At 40.9% G+C, this 19766-nt stretch overlaps 1 protein-coding gene across 1 annotated transcript in view; it reads right to left on the bottom strand.

Moving 5' to 3' along the window:
- The window catches only part of auts2a (activator of transcription and developmental regulator AUTS2 a), a 346500-nt gene that overhangs the window by 174994 nt on the left and 151740 nt on the right, over nt 1–19766 (bottom strand). The window contains exon 4 of the mRNA XM_078265538.1: nt 11751–11852. Within this exon, the coding sequence (XP_078121664.1) occupies nt 11751–11852 (102 nt within the window). The remainder of the gene's footprint in view (nt 1–11750; nt 11853–19766) is intronic.

The following is a 19766-nucleotide window of genomic DNA, read 5'->3' as shown; positions in this document are numbered from 1 at the left end:
TCTCTGATCCCATACTTGATTTATTATCTTGCAGTGGAACAAATAATACTGTACCTCTACTAGCTTGTGCACGGGAAAATGACAATCTCAGAAGCCAGGATGGAATTTTTTATTTCAATTCACAGCAAAGCTCAATATAAAAATCCTGAATTCCAAAGTGTACTGTAGCATCAGCTGGTGGCTCTTAACAAAGGGAGTAAAAAAAAAGAAAAAAAAAAAAGGGGAAGACCACATATAGGACTGAATCACCACTGGAAATGGGACACTAACAGAGACAATTGGAGGCGAGACGAGGCCAACACTTGTGTGCCATGAAGACGACAGTCAAATGGCCATCCTGTGGATTCCTGAGGCCTGACATCTAGATTGCAGATGGATAAGTGCACGTTAAAACAATATCCCACCAACCAAAAAAATCATTTCTCATAGCTGTCTCTATTTACTGAAAGGCTCCTTGTCTCCCACTGGGGCAGAAACAAATGAAAATGTTATTTCTCTACTCATGAACTCCTACCTAGTCTGGTTTTTCACTGCTGGCAATTTCATTTCTCTTCCAAATTTGACTTAAGCCCACGACTTGGGGGAAATAATGTCTCTGGAATAATCTTCGGCAACTGTAATTCCAGCGGCACTATCTCTCTGTCTTTCTTGGTATATCTGTGTGTCTGTCTGTCCAGCTATCTACAGTATATATCTATTTGGTTTTTGTTGGCGCTGTTGCTTTGTGGTTTAAGGAAAATTGCACTTGCTACTGAAATAGAAGTGATGTGACATCCAATGCCTCACAGTAATCTTGTTCGACGCACAGGCCTTGAATAAGACAGAACATGCCCTTCTCCAGCACAAGGGAAAAGAATGGCTATGATGCACAGCATTGTACAGTGTAGTCTGTCAAAAAGAAAAACATGGGCTCAATTCAAAGCACATGCAAAACATAATAATAGCAATATGTTCTCAGATTGTGAGTGTGGCATCACTCGGCTGTTCTGTGTAACGCTTAGTCACACAATTCACTGTTTCCCATGCTTATTATCACTATACAGTATTTTCCCCTAGTTTCCCATTTGAAAGCAGTGCTTTACAATGTTATGCATGTAAGCCGGTTTTAAAACACATCCTGATGTGCACATAACTGAGGTTTTAACTGCCAAAGTAACTTTGGCATCATTGGCAATATCACAGTTTTACCATCCGGCATTTACCTACTAAGTCTGGTGTTTATCTGCACTTTGAAGCTTACATGCTTTTTACCCTGCAACTTGCACTGGCCACTTTATTAGGTACATTTGTGCAATATCATGGAATAAATTCTACCTTTACAAAGTTTATCATCCTCAGTTTTTGTTCATTCTTGGAGCCATAGTTGTGTTGTTGTATTGGACTGCATTATATTCAGTTTCTAATTTTCTGGCTCCCTCCGTTGGTTTGGTTATGTTGCTTTAGTCCATCTGTATGCTTTGTCTGCACTTTACACTCACACATCCATCACTCATGCACATTTACACCACTGGCTATACTGACAACACCACCCCACACCTTAATAATCCTTTCATTTGGTCTAATTTGGTTTGATTTGGTTTAATAAAGTATGTGTTTGTAAAACTTTATCATGGTGTGTCTCCTATTTGTTGTGGCCTAAGAGCCGGGTCATAACAAGTATTTTAGTGCACAAAAATTGTGGAACACTTAAATTTGGGAAACAGATTTTGTCTGACACATTTCTTTGTAGCATTGTAGATCATTGTACAATTCCTTGTTATATATCAAATAGGTTTTTTAGTGACATAAATTAAGACTTATGATTTTGTGACATTTTTTACGGCCATATGAGAAGTCACCTCAACAAAGCTGATGAAAAGCTTGATCGCACATATTGCTGCATAACTAAAAGGCATTTTGTTTGTGGAGAGCGGCAGAGCTCTCTAGATTCTCTAGGTACCTTATGATTCCATTTCATTTTTTAGTTCAGCTGTCAAAAACAGCAGGATCACACGCATGAGAGAAGATGTATATTAAACTGCTGTGTTTGGCCTATAGACATGACAGATCGGGTTCGTGAATCAGCAGGCCTTCCTGTGTAATCCCAGTACAGCATTCTCAGCCCCTTGTGCATAACAAAACTAAACAAGACTAGACACAACACACACACACAAAACTCAACCCTCCCACACAGCTTCTTATCCCCGCAGCTAAACTCTGTGGTATAAACATACACACACCAGGGACTCACATATATAAAACACACACATGAACACAAACATATGGTCCTTGGAGAGGTTTGCATCACCCCTCGGATATTTATGTGGACTGAATGCTAAGGGGTTAAAGAATTACAACATCTTACACAGATATTTCCGTCATTTCTTTGTTTATAGTGGCTGTGATGAGCCAGGAGAGAGGGTAAGGATGATTTGTTGGCTTAGGAGAGGTAAGCGATATGTAGCAGTGAATGGCCAGTAATCATGTTTATGAGGGGGAGATGGTTCTGGACTCCCAGAGTGTCTGATTGTGTTTTCTCTGGCTCCCAGCTTGGGCCCGAGTACACCCCTACCAGGCCATTGTGATTGAAGTATGCAGTCTAGCTCAGCTTCTCCTTGGGGGGTAAAAAGGTGCGTGTAATACCGTTTGTGTGCCCTTGTGTATTTGTGTTTATGTGTGTGTTGGCTAGTGTGTATTCATAAAGAGGAATGTCAGTCGATGAAGACCTCCCATCACAAAAGAAAGCACCACTTCCCCTTTCTCCTTCATGCAGCCAGTTCCCACATTGCTCTCATTGCTATGGCAACCGGCGCTCTCTCCTTGGGCTCTGCTGCATCCAATCAGAGTGAGACCTTTGTAGAGACTCCTCCGGGCTCCACTTATTCAACTTACCCCACCGGAACAGGCTCCACGCTGAAAAGGCTGGAACAAAGAGCAGAGAGACTCCCTCGCCAAAGCCCAGTATGACATCAAAAATTGGGGCTACAGGGTTTGGGTTACAGGGAATGCGGACATGATACGTAGCCAAGAGCTGCGAGACGCACAGCAAAAGCAAAAACAGGGTGGCAGCGCTTGGCCATGGCCAATTTCAGTGGAAATTATGTGGAATAGGATTTGTTATTGGAAGCCTCAGAGCCTGAATACTTGGCAAGTATCGCGTGGCTCTGGCACTGGTTTAAGCTTGATAAGTCAAAATGGATTCCGGCTGAGCCTATTTATGTCATTCCTGAAAACATATGGATAGGATTCAGGCGCTCAATACTTTCAACCTTCAACAATGACATTCAACACCACTTCTCCAGTCCATTAATCTTCCATGAGAATAGATTTATCATCCACAGCACTGAGGGATTGCATTGAGTCAGCATCACCATGAACAGTATTTACCCCACCAACCTCGCTCTGTATCAATTTCAACAATTAAAGAGCCTTATTTTGCTGGGTGTACAGTAACATAACAACAGTAAAGGTCACAATGCTCCTCTGATTCCTCCTATTTTATTTTGTGTTCAAGGCCTTTGGGTGTGGTAAATAATTAGCAGAGATAAACTAGTGCCATGTATTCTCAACCTGGGGGCTGCTCAGAGGTCACTGCACACAATCACACTGTGCTTCTCTCATTCTAATTAGATTTCTGGAGAGGAGATGCAGCCGAGTCTGAGTTAAACACTTGTGAACGTAGATAGAGCGCAAGGCGTGCCCCAAGCAGTTGTAGAGACAAGCCGTCCAGGAGGACGTCTCACAGGCCCCTGACGGACATCCGGCTGTTGGGGTACTGGCAGGGCAATGGAGGCGCAGCATAATTTTGCCCGACTGCCATGTCACAAAGTGTCACAATCTGTCTCTGACATCCGACTGCAGGCGATGTAAGAGAAAATGGGAAAGAGAAATAAAAGAGAGAAAAGGGGGCTTGATTTGGAGTGCCAGAGGTGGTAATAAGCATGTCTGGCCACTTCCTAGGAGACAGCCTATTCATCAGGTTGATTTAGAGTCGAAGGTGTAGGCAATTCAAGTGATCTCGTCTCTGGATCCTCTGGCAAGCTGACTGTGCAGTGAACAACAGAACCTGGCATAATGAATGAGAAAAAATAAGGTGGAAATATTGTGGACATGATCTCTTCAGCACACAGGAAATTGAGATAAAGTTAAGGTAGCTAGTGGGAAGAAAATGTTCTACTATGCGTACCAGGTGTTCCTTATGAATTAATAGGAACGCCAGATGGCATGAATCAAAGAGTGAGTCATCCTGTCAAAACCTTGTGCTTTAAATGGGTTCATGTATGATCACAGAAGTGGATGATTTTGAGATTTTAGCGGTAAAACACACTTACTTCTCCTATTAGATACCAGTCAATTTGATCTCTCAGGACTCCTCAGCTGGCCTCTTCATTGTTTAAAGTATTAGATCAAAAGCTGGTAAAACTACCTTCAGCTATTACATGCATGCAGTCATCTGCTTTTTGTCTATATGATGTGTAGTTTTGTAGGGTTAACCAGTTGACTGCCATTCTGTCCCTGCTATGTACATCTGAACACCAGTATAGGATACTAAATACTGTACTATATCTGTATTGTCTTTAGTCCTTTAATCTGTCCTGACTTATTTACATCACTGCCGAAAGCCCATTAAACAGTCAAAAAGACTATCAAGTATCCCCGCACTGCATCTGCTGCTCATTTCACACTGTCACTATGCACACACTGGAGCCTCAGCAGTACGATGCAATGATAATGAGCTAATTATACGTACAGCATTCCTACTTCCATATCTAAATGCTTGTCTCTAATAGGAAACATTTCAAATGATTGAAAGGCAGAGAGAGAAAGAGACGGATAATTGATGCAAGCAATTACAAGTTCTATGTTGGAGCAAATTGGCCAGCATATCTGGACATGTAGGGAGACTGCGACCTCATTTACATCAGAGTGTCAGGAAATAATTGGAGAATGTACTGAGGAGGTGGGATTACATAAGCAGTTCACTTGGACAGTGAGATTCAGTTCAGACAAGAAGCTTACGGAAAAGACTGTACTCGGAGGTCAAGGACAAAACATTATGTGCACTCTTGGTATGCTCCAGCACATTTAATCATAATAGTGATTTTTACAACAACAAATATACTTTATGACATTAATCGGTTTCCAAAAGCTGTAATTTGAGTATTTGAAATGGTTTCACCACATGCACACAGGATTCTGAATAGGCTGTCATGTTTTCAGCGGAAAGCCAGTAATAACTGAGTGCAGTTTTACCAGCCATAAGAGAGACTTTAGCTGTGTTTGGGCTGAAACCGCTTCAAAAGCACAGGAAGACGATGTGCTTGACTTTTAACAATATCACTTCCAGATGTTTCATTACAAAACAACTTTCCAAGACCTCACCGCAAGAAAACCTTCTCTTGTGAGAGGAGCCAGGACACACAAGTATGGATTTCAGGAACCCACAATTTTCACATTTTCATTTCAATCTGAAAAAAACAGCATGCAAAACTGTCTGGACTAACACCAATAAAGTGCTAGTATTAATAATAATGTTACAATCTGTCTAACCAGGCCAACACACAAACCATTACCCGATGTTACAGGGGGGTATTCCACACAATGTACTATATGAAGGTGTTGTCCAAAAACATTAGACAGCATTGCATCTGTTTCAATTCAACTGGCAGAATGTACTCAGTAGAACAGCTAAAGCAGAATACAACAGGAAGCTTTGGCTTATGATTAAAATGCCCACTGAAATATAGGGGTGCATTCATTATAGTCTGCCTCTTGTGCCTCTCATCAGGCTGGCCAACACTGACTGGCGGGCTCTGACCCAGTACTCCAGAGCTTCTCTCTAATGCACCCGCCTCACATCAAGAGCCTTGGGTGGAAAAAAAGGAGTAACATGCTGTTTACTTGCAATCCCAGGCCCGTAATTGCCAATTTATTTGATAGGCAGCCGGGTAATGATGGCATTTCACCCCTTGCCGCAGAGACTAAACGGGAGTGATTCATCCCAAGCTCCGTGCCCTCCCTGATCCAGCAGACTCCCTCTGCTCAGGACTGCTGCCTGCCACCCAGACTGAAGGGGTGGGGCGGGGGAGGTGGGGATGGCTACAATGTCGGCTTCAAACAAACCCAAAAGGGAACCCGGCGCTTCAGAGCAAATGCGGCTAAGCCTGCCAATTTAGCTGGGGTTTGGGGTTGAGGCAAAGACAGCCGAGCTGATGTGCCATTTGTAGACCTTAATGAGCTGGCAGGACGGAGTGAGGAGGGAAGGCGAGCGGGAGAGAGGAGGCTGCCAGGCCTAACCTCCTCTGGCCTCTTTCTCCCTTCCAGCTAGTGCCAGGTCGGCAAACTCAGTTCATCTGCTTCATCGGAGCGTGGTGCTCCGTGCTCCGTGAGGGGAAGGGAGTGCTACAGCAAATACCATTAGCAAACTGTTGAGTCTAACGAACAGTTTGGGTCAAAGGTAGCTCCTGTCTCACACCGCTCCCTGGTACTAACCAGTGACTTACATTTAGCTTTTTTTTTCTTTGTTTTTGCACTGTGAGGGAGCATCTGTGCAGCTGAACCACACAAGCAGTCCAGGTATTGTGCAATGTTACAATCACAACACTTTGAACATTTGAGTGGAATGAGCACATTGACCTCCATCGCAGAGAAAAAGCTACAGGCTTTCATAAATCACCAGGGGTCTCATTTATAAAACTGTGCGTAGGATCCTTATACTATAAGTGTACGTATGCCCAAAAGCTCAAAATGGCGTACGCAAAAAAAAGTCAGATTTATAAAACCATGTGTACCCACACCTGTAAGCAATGTTTCTTTATAAATCAGAGATTACTGACGATTTTTTAACCATAAATAGTCAATGCAAAACACCCCATGAATGCTGATCAGTATATGAATGACACTGGCAGTTGTGACACTGAGTCATGATGACTGGCGGAGAAAAAGCAAAAAAACTTCTCTGACGTTCAGGAATTGCTGCAAATTGAGTTATAATTTTGGTCTGTTCTTGCACAGTGTAGGGAAATCTGATCTATAACTACATGTCTTAATATGTCCAAAACAGCAGGCATTACGGCACTCAGGGACAGCTTCGATATACCAGACGTATATAATAAGATTTAACAAAACTATATATTATATCCAAACAAGCCTTAGTGATAAAGTTGAAGATTGGAAAACAGCCGGTTTCCCCCAGAGTGGCGAGGACCTGTATTTGGACCGGGATGGCACGGTTCCGGTGCGTTGCCCTCTCTACTGGACCCAATTCAGTACTACATAGATCCAAGAGCTCAGCTTTAGGGAATTTAAATCGGCATATTAGCCAGTCATCGTCATGGTCCCTGAAGTCTCTCTTTCTCCTGATTCTTCCATTAGCGTAGTCCTCCTGCAGGGCCAGCAGTACCATCATGCAGCATTACGCTCGGGGGTCACCGCAGCATTTATATGTTACACCTTGCCAAAATCACAGCATTAACTAGTGGTATATCCCCCACCCCACCCCGAGATACAATCTGAAGACGAAGGAAAGTGTAATAGGCACACACACTTTTCTTCATGCAGGTTTTGTCACGGACAGTATTAAAGTTTTGACCGATAACGAGGACGTTAAGTGTAACGTTTGCGTGAGAGCTTAATGGCTGTATTTCCAGACTTTGACATTTGATGATATATGCGCAGTATTAAAGACATATATTTAGTTATTTAGGCTACACTGTGTTCTGCCGTTATCTAATGCTAGGGTATTTAAATGTAAAATCATGTATTCCATGCAGTTGGGCCATCCCCTCCTCCTACGCTCCGTAGCAGACAATGTGACGGTGAGACTGCGCCAATTAAACATTAAGAACTAATTTTTATTTAAGATTTGAGTTGGAGGTGTTTATGTAACAATTATCACTCAGTACAAGTGCAAATAACACTGCTGGATTTAATCTTCATGATAACGTGGATAATATGGAGTGAAAAAGTGTGCGTGAAAATATTACAAGTAATTGTTATTCCTATTTACTTTCTGCAGTCTGACTTCAGTTCACCACCTCACCATCTGCATTGTCAATTCCTATTTTGTCTCCAAAATGTGCGTACGCATGGGTCAGAGTTTGCGTGGAGGACCGCACATTCTCCTGTCAAGTTTGTTTTTTATAAATCACAACCTTTGCGTGGGAAGTGGTGTACGCACATTTTCAGCCCCATTTTGTGCGTACGCCACGTTTATAATTGAGACCCCTGGACATACAGTATCTCACAAAAGTGAGTACACCCCTCACATTTTAGTAAATATTTCATTATATCTTTTAATGGGACAACACTGAAGAAATTACACTTTGAAATTACACAATGTAAAGTATTAAGTGTACAGCTTATATAACAGTGTAAATGTGCTGTCTCCTCAAAATAACTCAACACACAGCCATTAATGTCTAAACCGCTGGCAACAAAAGTGAGTACACCCCTATGTTAAATTCCCATAGAGGCAGGCAGATGTTTATTTTTAAAGGCCAGTTATTTCATGGATCCAGGATACTATGCATCCTGATCTGGTTTTATTTCAGTTAGCCTAAGCTGGTTTGATTTGCATTGAGAGATGATTTTATGGAAAGTACCCCATGCCAATCTCTAGGTATGGTGAAGGGGATGTGATGATGTGGGGGGGCTATTTTAATTCCAAAGGCCAAGGGAACTTTATCAGGATGCATAGTATCCTGGATCCATGAAATAACTGGCCTTTAAAAATAAACATCTGCCTGCCTCTATGGTTTAGACATTAATGGCTGTGTGTTGAGTTATTTTGAGGGGACAGCACATTTACACTGTTATACAAGCTGTACACTTAATACTTTACATTGTAGCAAAGTGTAATTTTTTCAGTGTTGTCCCATTAAAAATACTAAAATACTAAATGTGAGGGGTGTACTTACTTTTGTGAGATACTGTACATCTACCTTCATCTGGAACAAGTACAACAGTAAAATAAACAAAACCCAAAGAATCTTAGTGCCAAGCAAAACTGTTTTTTTCTTTTTATACTCTCTCCATGTTCTTGTTCCCCCTCCTTTCAGTTTGAGGAACAGACCTCTGCTACAAAAGCTACGACTTGCACCTCTTGCGATGTGTGAAGTGGGTTTTTACAGCACGGCTAGAGGGGACTTGTTAAGACACTTGTGGGGACCTGAGACGAAGCCTTACACATTGTGACCATCTAAGGTGACATGGGGGTCTAAAAAGTCTGTCTTCATGCTGCTCAGCTTCCAGCAGCTCTTCTGAAGACATGCTCAGTCTCCTGTGGGGTGTCTTGACCAGACAAAGCAGTTGGAACCAGGGCTGCTGTTCCTTCTATCCTCCAGAGTGTTCTGAGTGGCTGAAATGCCAGCTCAGGTGAATGTGATTAGAGAAGTGGCGATAGATGCTTCCTGAGAACAAGTCGGGAGTGGGGAACGTAGAGAGTTTCTGCTTAAGGGAAACCTGACATTTTTATAGAATGACTCAAAGTAAACACATTGGCTGGTGCTGTAAATTCTATTCCTTTGAGGGACTGATTTCACAGACAATATTAAAACCAAAATAAGCAACAGTTATGGTGAGAGTAATAGGGGCAGACCATAACATGATGTAACTGTTTAAACAGGTTTCATTAGTGTGCAAAGAGTCCAAATCATCAAAGCGATGTAATCTAAATGGAGGGAAATGGTTGGCTAGGGCTAAGGCAGATTATACCATTGCCAATTCAGACAAAGGATCATGAAATTTCAAACTGATTAAAGAAACTTCAAAAGGCCTCTAAAACACATTTCAGAATAGTTACATGCAAACGGATGAATTCTTGCATGTCCCTTTAAGATAACAATATCAAGCTCAGTTTAGCAACCAAATGTAACCCCTTTATCAAAATCTGCTCTGCAGCACCAAAGATAGTTGTTCCAACTGCCTGAAGGCGATCAACATAATGCTGATACATGACTTGCAATATTCTACAATTTTTTGTAAAAAACAAACAGAATAACACTTGAATTATTCGACCATGGTAATCAAATTTAGATAAAACCGAAACCCGTTTCTCACACATTAAGCATGAACCATTAAATATAATTATACTGTTTTTCATAATGCATTGTTGCATTATACCCATGTTGTAGTAGTAGCATTTGGTTAACGTTAAGAGATCATGGCCCAACAGATGACAAATTGAAGGCTTATCATCCTGTATGACAGTGAAGCATCCATGCATAGGTTAAATGTCAAACCTTCATCATTTCAGCAACATTTGTCTTGGTATACTGCTGCACAGTAAACCCAGTGCAGTACAGACAGAAATCAGCGAGTATCATTTCAATTTCTGTTGTCAACATCAAATTACTTATTTCATTTCATGCCCAGTCAAGAATCGTAAAGCTACACGCAGAATCAGTTTTGCTTCAGTTGTTCGGCTGTGTCTTTCTCAAAGACTAGCTCGCTTCCACGCTGACAGCTTTAATTATGGCCAGATATCTGACTGCTTCACTGTGGATTCTCCACACAAATCAAAGAGCAAGGGCTGGGCGTCTGGCAGCAAGGTCCCTCGAGCCTGCTCATTTTACATCTTGGAATATGTCACAGGGTGCGGGGACACATAGCCGCTCTTTCTTCTGTCAGTTAATGCTTGCCTTCAGCTCTTCCACAAGCAACAAGGACCTGGGTAAGTAGTGCCTTTTTATACCAGTCATAAAGAGCCTCTGGGAGAGAGAGAGAAAAAGTGTGTGTGTGTGTGTGTGTGTGTGTGTGTGTGTGTGTGTGTGTGTGTGCTGAATTGTATCGGTTCAACACCAAAAGAAATTTTGACAAAATTGATTACATCACATTTACAACTTACCTTTTGTCTGTGGGATACCGAAGGTGCAAGGCCACATATACATGGTACATGATGACTCTTGAATTATGAAACTGGAGTACAATTTATTATTTATATCATTTTTTTATTTTATTGCTGAAAGAACATGCACTAATTTGGACTACCAACCTGATTCTCTAGCTATATAGTGTAGAACAGCTCTAAAAGGCTTGTACTGTTACGTGTAAGTAGGAAGTGTCCACATCAAACTGTTTCTTGTTAAGGCAAATGTTGCAAGCAATGAAACTAAAGAACTCCAGGAGATTATTTTGATGATAAATTAGTAAATTTTCTTTATTTCCTCATGTAAACTATAGCACGATCACTTTTAAATAATTTGTTTTAAAGCAATGAAATATGTAACATTTGTACCAAACAGTAGAACTTTTACCACTTGTAATACTTCCTCTCTAACCTTTACATATCACTCATGTCCAGAAGTTACTGGGTTGTTAACTATAAGGAGTCAGCTGCCACAACTCTTATGTCTTTCTGATATCTTCGTATAAGAATGGTTGTTAAAGGTAACCTGTGGAGTTTTTGACCTCTGGTAGCACTATGGAGCATATTTTCTATGAGTGGGTCCCTGTTTTGTTTGTACGTGCACGCGTACAAGGACACATGTGCACACATGTGCATGCAGGTGACGCGACACAAGCAATAATGTTTTTTGCAAGAACTCCCCAGGGCACCTTAAAGTACTGCTGAAATACTAGTTTTGTCCAATCTTGTCGTCTTTGTTTTTTGTCTCTTTGAAATGCTGAACCCATGTGCTAGGTAAACTAAATACAAAAGTACAAACTGGTAATGACCTCTGATTTATGAATATTAAATTAGCTTTAAGGTTGAAATAGGTCCTGTGAAGTATGAGCTGTCAGGTAGTGATCTTGCATGTTAATGTACTCACATCTGTCAGCCTGCCTCTGGAGCTGCTCCTGATGGAAGGCTTGGACTCTCCACTTACACTCTCGCTGTCGCTGTCCTTACAGTTGTTCTGCCCTGGCTTCAGCTGCCAAACACAACACACAAGGAGACCAAGGGTTAACAACATGAAGCAAAACTGTTAACACTGCAGTTTAGAGCTTTACATGGATATCGCTGGCTAGGGAAGGCGTCCCACAGAAATCGCCTCATGAATATGTGAAAACTGGCAGGAGCTGCGGCGCTGTCTCTGTAAATCTGTCATGTTTCTGAGCCTATTCAGCGACCATCACTCCGCTTGCCAATGATAGACGCCATCTGATCTCGCAGTATGAAACTCCTCTCAGCCCACGAAATAGAGAACAGGGACAAAGACCTCTTCAGAACCTTCAAATGGAGCCTTTCCAAGCAGACACCACATGCCGAGACAGCAGGAGCTCAGCAAGTGTCATCCTTTATACACTCTGTTCGAGATGCAGCAAAATGACAAGAATAAAGAGGAAGATGTGCCAATCCGAGAGCATCTGAGGCCCTTCAAAATCTGTAGAACAATAAAAGACTCTTGGGAGTGCGGAGCCGAGTGGAAGGAGGTGGGGTGTGTACTCCTTGCCCAAGTCTGTGATTGATGTCCTCTGAAGCTCCCATGCTGCTCCTTCCAGACCAGACATGGGACAGTGCAGTAACTGGCTGCTCTGCCAACTAATAGGAAAAGCAGAGCGTGGTGCTGCACACACAAAGGACTTGGACTAGAAGATGATGGCACTCTCCTTTCCCCTACCTCTCCTGCTCTGGAGGGAAGATATACAGTACATGTTTTTTTTAACCTCTCCTTCAGTATTCTCATTTCAGGTATCTGCCATCATTTAGAGCGATGAAAGGGCACAAGGTGTGGGAATACCAAAAGAACCCTTGAGTTGAGCGGGTAATTAAAATTAAAATGTTCCCTTTTCTGTAGCCATTAGGGGTGTGAAAGGAATCCTATTCCTTGGGAGAATTGCATGATGGGTGGAAGGCGGGTGGATTGGCCAGAGTGCTGAATGTGATAAGAGAGTTTGAGCACTGGGAATGCCTGATGGGCCTGTTTGACTCCGTGGGTGCACGTGTGTGTACATGTGTGCATCAGTGCGTGTCTATGCTGAGACAAGAGCATGCAAGAACCAAATGTGGCACATGCACAGACACACGCACACCAATGCCCTGCGCTGTGATAGCATTAATTACATCCAACACGTTTTATTCCCACAAAAACCAGGGGCACTTTTTCTAAATTTTTCTGGTAAATGCCAGTTCGTCTGAAGGGAGTTTACATATTTTTGGAGAGAAAAGGGAATAATATCTCATCCACACTGGCCAGTGAACTGATCCTTGAAGAAAAGACGAGGGACGCTGTTTACGCCCCGGTCTGTGGCTCCTTCGTCAAAACATGTTGACCTATAATATTTATGAACCAGCCTGTGTCCCTGCCGACAACACCGGGCAGCGCACGGGAGCATATTCATGCATTTATGAAAAAAAAGGCAGACCTTACTGAAAGCTGCTGCTCACATATTTTCAGCCCAAAACCAAACTCATGTTAGCTAAAAATAACATAATCAGGCACGTGTGGGATAAATGTAGAGATTTGTCTTTTATTAATCAGTAGTGAAACCACATAATCCCACTGTCTGTATCCTGGCTTATCAGTGGGAAAGTACTCCATGAAATCCGAAATCTTGCACAAATTTAAATCTGTGTAATGTCTGAAGAACATGTCTAATAAAGACATTCCAATAAAGAGTAGCTCATCTTTCAGGGCTATTACATAGCTCGGGACCTGATTACACAGCTATTTGAAAACGTATCCCTCAGCTTGTTCCCTTTAATTTCCCCTTGAGCTCCCTTAAATTACTTCAGAGATGGGTTTTTTCATCCGCTCTTCCCTTTCTGAGGTACAGATGATGGATTCATTTCTTTTTATGGCGTGATTAATGGATGTCTTAAGCAAATTGAGGCAATGCTAGTGGTCAGTGCCATCAAAAAGTGAAGTTGAAATTTAATGGCCTGCTGTCTGATAATAAATCTAAACGAGAAGCCTATGTGTGTGGGTGCAGGGAGGAGGGGGCAGTCTCTGTGACCTCTGCTATAGCAACGCTGATCTGATCACTCCAACTTGTTACAGCGTGCAAGTCATTCTCTATATTTTTATAGCCTTTTAAACCCAGCTTCAGTTTCCTGTAATGAAACCCAGAGCATTGCATTCAGCCGAGATCTAAGGCAAGGAGATGAGATGTGTGTGTGTGTGTGTGTGTGTGTGTGTGTGTGTGTGTGTGTGTGTGTGTGTGCGTGCATGTGTTTGTGTGTGTTTAGATGCCACAGACTGGTGCGTACTAATGCAATAGCATAAAGACATTAATTAAGATGCAGGTTGAGGCATACGGATACATTTATTTAATGACCTCACTGTATCAGCACAGCCTGGGTAAGAACTGGCCCTGTAGGAAGATAACAGACAGATGGTTTGAATATTCCAGAGGCTAATTTCACAACAATTAAAGACACAGCGAGACATTAGCATCTAATGAAACATTTAAACTACTAGTAAGTGCATCTGCCATCAATTCCCACACAGTGAGGTCTTGTTTTCCTGCAATCTGTTCTGTGTTAAGGGATGACATTTTTTTTCTTGTCTCTCTTACCAGTCTGAATTTACTGAAGTAGAGAATCAACAACTGTTTTCAATCAGCAGTCAGCATGAGGCTTCAGAAAAAAGCAGCCCAAAACTCAGCATGAAACAGTTCATCCCGCAAGTATGAGAAATTATTTAACATTTCTTATAATTCATTCTTTTAAAAAAAAAAAAACATAAACGCTTGTACTTATGTTACTTGCAACTATTCAAACTGTTCCTGCCATACTTTATTTGGATAGTCCAGTGCTGACAACTGAACATCCTCAAACCCTTAATGAGTCAGTAATGTCTGAGTTTCAAGAAATACTCATAACTGAGTGAAAAGTAGATGAAGTGTTATATTGTCTGTGGAGACAAGAGTTTTTACTTGATAGCTACAAGTGTCAGCATTTACATGCAAATATTACTGCAGTAGTACTATCACTGAACACTTGGATTTATCCACCAGTTATTTAGTGCATTTATGTACGAGCAAGTGGAGGAATTTTAAAGCACATCCTCTTTATGTTTTGTCTTTTTGTCATAAGTCAGTCCTGTAAATTCCCCAGGATATATGAATTCAGAGATATGCTTGGTCTAATAAGCTGCAGATTTTGAGACGAGGCTCAAGACAACACAAGACAAATCATAATGTGTTTTAGTTAAGGGCAGCCCTTATTAAACATGCTCTAAGCGATGTCACGCGTTTTTTAGGCTACAACATATTTTGTCACATACAGCAAACATCTCCTGAGTATCCACGAGCTGCCTGTCCCCTGAACACACTGTAAAAAAAACGCGGTCTCTGTAGACAGCCCAGGCTCCACAAACGGCAACAAAAACAAACTGGGCCAACCTGCACCACCAAACATAAACAGTGTTCCAGTCAATAACCGACAAGAAGGAGTTGAGCCATCACCGCAGCAGCGTTACTTCCACAATGCGCATTCGTGATTGTTTCAGGAAGCACGGAAGGGAGGGAGAGGGGACGGGATGAGGAGCGAGCTAGCCTCGTTTTGTTTGACAATACTTCGAACGTCAACAAGAAGTGACATCACCATTGCTCAACATTGCTTAGAGCACCTTTAAGGGTGTGAATACACAACAGAGCCGCATTGTCTCAACTGTCTAACATAGCTAATCAAAGCAACCGTATTATCTGGAAGAATAAAACATGTCAACAGCCAGAGAAGATAGCTCACCCTCCCTATAGATCATTGAGTGAAGGTCTCCTCACTATACCTAGAATCCATTCTAAATCAGCTTATGGTGCCTTCAGTCATTAGGCTTCTACTCTCTGGAATTCTCTACCACATGAACAACAGTATCTTCTTTTAAAAGCAGACTAAAACAAAACATATCTTTTCTCATAAGCTTTTAGTTTAGTAAAACGTCTGTGTGGTTAACGGGTAAATGTTTGATCATAGAATCAATATTTTTATCATTATTATTAGGGCTGTCAGCGTTAACGCGTTAATCGTGATGCGATTAAGGGCCGACGCGATGCGATTAATTTTTTTTTAGTCGCATTAATCGCATGCCGGCATTTATTAATTTATTTTACACTTCACTCGGCTTTGCGTCGTGCCTAACAGGCTACTATTTTGACCCTTTGCAGCACCGTTACTTATCATCAAGCTGCTACTTCCTCGTAACACATCCTGCTGCTGGATGCTGCAGGCATGACGGAGAAAGACAGCAGCAATGAAATCCTGAATGGCGCTTTTTATTTTCCAAAACTCCCGGACGGCTCGTAGACAAGTCGAAAGCCATATGCACATTGTGTAAAGCCAAATTAAAATATCACTGAAGCACGTCAAGCTTGAGCTACCACCTACGGAGCTAAGCATAGTAGTACAGTTCACACCGCGAGCGGGTACGCGCGACACACGGCGGAAAAATTGAGAGAAAGGAAAAAAGAAACGGTGCTGTCACGTCCGTGTGTGCGTCCTTAAGAACTGTAACTTGTAGAACTTATGTTGTCAGTTAATTGTAGCATTGACTGGCATGCCACTTGGCGACCTGTGGATGAAACCAAATCCCCAAAAATGACTACAGCTCTTGCGAAACGGGTGGCAACTAACTGCAGACCTGTCAGCATCGTAGAGGACTCGGGTCTTAAAGACGTACTACGGTTGGCATGTTCTGACCTGTCTCGTTGCCGTCGAGGGAGACAGTAGTTTTCACGGATACACAGCCTGTATGACACGGAGAAAGCAGCTAAACTGGAACAGCTGCAAAGTGCTGCAAACGCTGTCTCATTAACCGGTGATCACTGGACGTCAGTGAGTAATCAACATTATTTAGGAGTTACTAAACACTATATTGACTCTAGTAAGGATAGGGATTTGTAGTTTTTTAGTTAGGTACTTGGAGGAATTGTGCAATAATGACAGATTCACACATTTTTCTTTTGTTTACAGTAAATAAATAATTACAAATCTTAAAATCAAGTTCATATCATAATCATAATAATCATTCTTTCTTTGCATTCATTTGATTCCCAATCAAGATACACTGGTAACAATTGCTTTCAATTGTTAATATGTACTTAAAAACTGTTCTGAAATGCTAAATAATAGAATTTTAATCAAGTGATTAAAATATGCGATTAATCACGATTAACTATAGAATTTCAGTGATTAATCGCGATTAACAAAAATTAATCGTTTGACAACCCTAATTATTATTCTTTTTTTAAATAATAATAATACATATATCATACATACTTATCTTATTCCATTTTTAGTGTAATACTATTTTCTCTTTTTTTTTTTACCTTGTTTTTATCTTATCTGAAATGCTTCCATATATGTAATAACTCCTTATCTTATGTTATCGTGTATGTTTTTGTCGTGCATGATTTTTGCCTATTTATTGCCTATGAATGAAATGTGCTATATAAATAAACCTGACTTGACTATCTGAATAGATAATATAGAAGCAAATAAGCTGTAAATGACTTCCTCTTCAAAGGTCTACCATAGTATGGATTTCCAATATTGTGTCTTGTCATTTCTTGACGAGCCTTGACCAAAAAGCTAGGTTCTTCTAATAGAACCTACTGTTTATTCAATGACAATACTTCAATGTCAACAAGAAGTGACATCACCATTGCTCAACATTGCTTAGAGCACCTTTAAGGGTGTGAATACACAACAGAGCCGCATTGTCTCAACTGTCTAACATAGCTAATCAAAGCAACCGTATTATCTGGAAGAATAAAACATGTCAACAGCCAGAGAAGATAGCTCACCCTCCCTATAGATCATTGAGTGAAGGTCTCTCACTATACCTAGAATCCATTCTAAATCAGCTTATGGTGCCTTCAGTCATTAGGCTTCTACTCTCTGGAATTCTCTACCACATGAACAACAGTATTTCTTTTAAAAGCAGACTAAAAACAAAACATATCTTTTCTCATAAGCTTTTTAGTTTAGTAAAACGCCTGTGTGGTTAACGGGTAAATGTTTGATCATAGAATCAATATTTTTATCATTATTATTAGGCTGTCAGCGTTAACGCTGCTAATCGTGATGCGATTATAGGGCCGAGCGATGCGATTAATTTTTTTTTAGTCGCATTAATCGCATGCCGGCATTTATTAATTTATTTTACACTTCACTGCTTTAGCGTCGTGCCTAACAGGCTACTATTTTGACCCTTTGCAGCACCGTTATTTATCATCAAGCTGCTACTTCCTCGTAACACATCCTGCTGCTGGATGCTGCAGGCATGACGGAGAAAGACAGCAGCAATGAAATCCTGAATGGCGCTTTTATTTTCCAAAACTCCCGGACGGCTCGTGAGACAAGTCGAAAGCCATATGCACATTGTGTAAAGCCAAATTAAAATATCACTGAAGCACGCCAAGCTTGAGCTACCACCTATGGAGCTAAGCATAGTAGTACAGTTCACACCGCGAGCGGGTACGCGCGACACACGGCGGAAAAATTGAGAGAAAGGAAAAAAGAAACGGTGCTGTCACGTCCGTGTGTGCGTCCTTAAGAACTGTAACTTGTAGAACTTATGTTGTCAGTTAATTGTAGCATTGACTGGCATGCCACTTGGCGACCTGTGGATGAAACCAAATCCCCAAAAATGACTACAGCTCTTGCGAAACGGGTGGCAACTAACTGCAGACCTGTCAGCATCGTAGAGGACTCGGGTCTTAAAGACGTACTACGGTTGGCATGTTCTGACCTGTCTCGTTGCCGTCGAGGGGAGACAGTAGTTTTCACGGATACACAGCCTGTATGACACGGAGAAAGCAGCCCAACTGGAACAGCTGCAAAGTGCTGCAAACGCTGTCTCATTAACCGGTGATCACTGGACGTCAGTGAGTAATCAACATTATTTAGGAGTTACTAAACACTATATTGACTCTAGTAAGGATAGGGATTTGTAGTTTTTTAGTTAGGTACTTGGAGGAATTGTGCAATAATGACAGATTCACACATTTTTCTTTTGTTTACAGTAAATAAATAATTACAAATCTTAAAATCAAGTTCATATCATAATCATAATAATCATTCTTTCTTTGCATTCATTTGATTCCCAATCAAGATACACTGGTAACAATTGCTTTCAATTGTTAATATGTACTTAAAAACTGTTCTGAAATGCTAAATAATAGAATTTTAATCAAGTGATTAAAATATGCGATTAATCACGATTAACTATAGAATTTCAGTGATTAATCGCGATTAACAAAAATTAATCGTTTGACAACCCTAATTATTATTCTTTTTTTAAATAATAATAATACATATATCATACATACTTATCTTATTCCATTTTTAGTGTAATACTATTTTCTCTTTTTTTTTTTACCTTGTTTTTATCTTATCTGAAATGCTTCCATATATGTAATAACTCCTTATCTTATATGTTATCTTGTATGTTTTTGTCGTGCATGATTTTTGCCTATTTATTGCCTATGAATGAAATGTGCTATATAAATAAACCTGACTTGACTATCTGAATAGATAATATAGAAGCAAATAAGCTGTAAATGACTTCCTCTTCAAAGGTCTACCATAGTATGGATTTCCAATATTGTGTCTTGTCATTTCTTGACGAGCCTTGACCAAAAAGCTAGGTTCTTCTAATAGAACCTACTGTTTATTCAATAATACACTCTCCACACTCCGGAATTTCAATCAGTCCTAACGTACAAGAGGTTATAGCAGAAGGACCTTGCTTTTCAACATGTCTATTGAAAGTCTGGCTGAAATAAACAAGTGTCTTTACAGAAAAACCTCAGTAGCATTATTGGAGCTGCCAAATGAAATAGCAAAGTTGCTGTTGAATGTCACGTATGCCTCATAAATACCTACAAGATGCCAGTCTTTA

This window comes from Sander vitreus, chromosome 13 (assembly GCF_031162955.1).
Source record: "Sander vitreus isolate 19-12246 chromosome 13, sanVit1, whole genome shotgun sequence".
NCBI classification, from domain to species: domain Eukaryota; kingdom Metazoa; phylum Chordata; class Actinopteri; order Perciformes; family Percidae; genus Sander; species Sander vitreus.
This window is presented reverse-complemented; position numbering and strand designations above follow the sequence as displayed.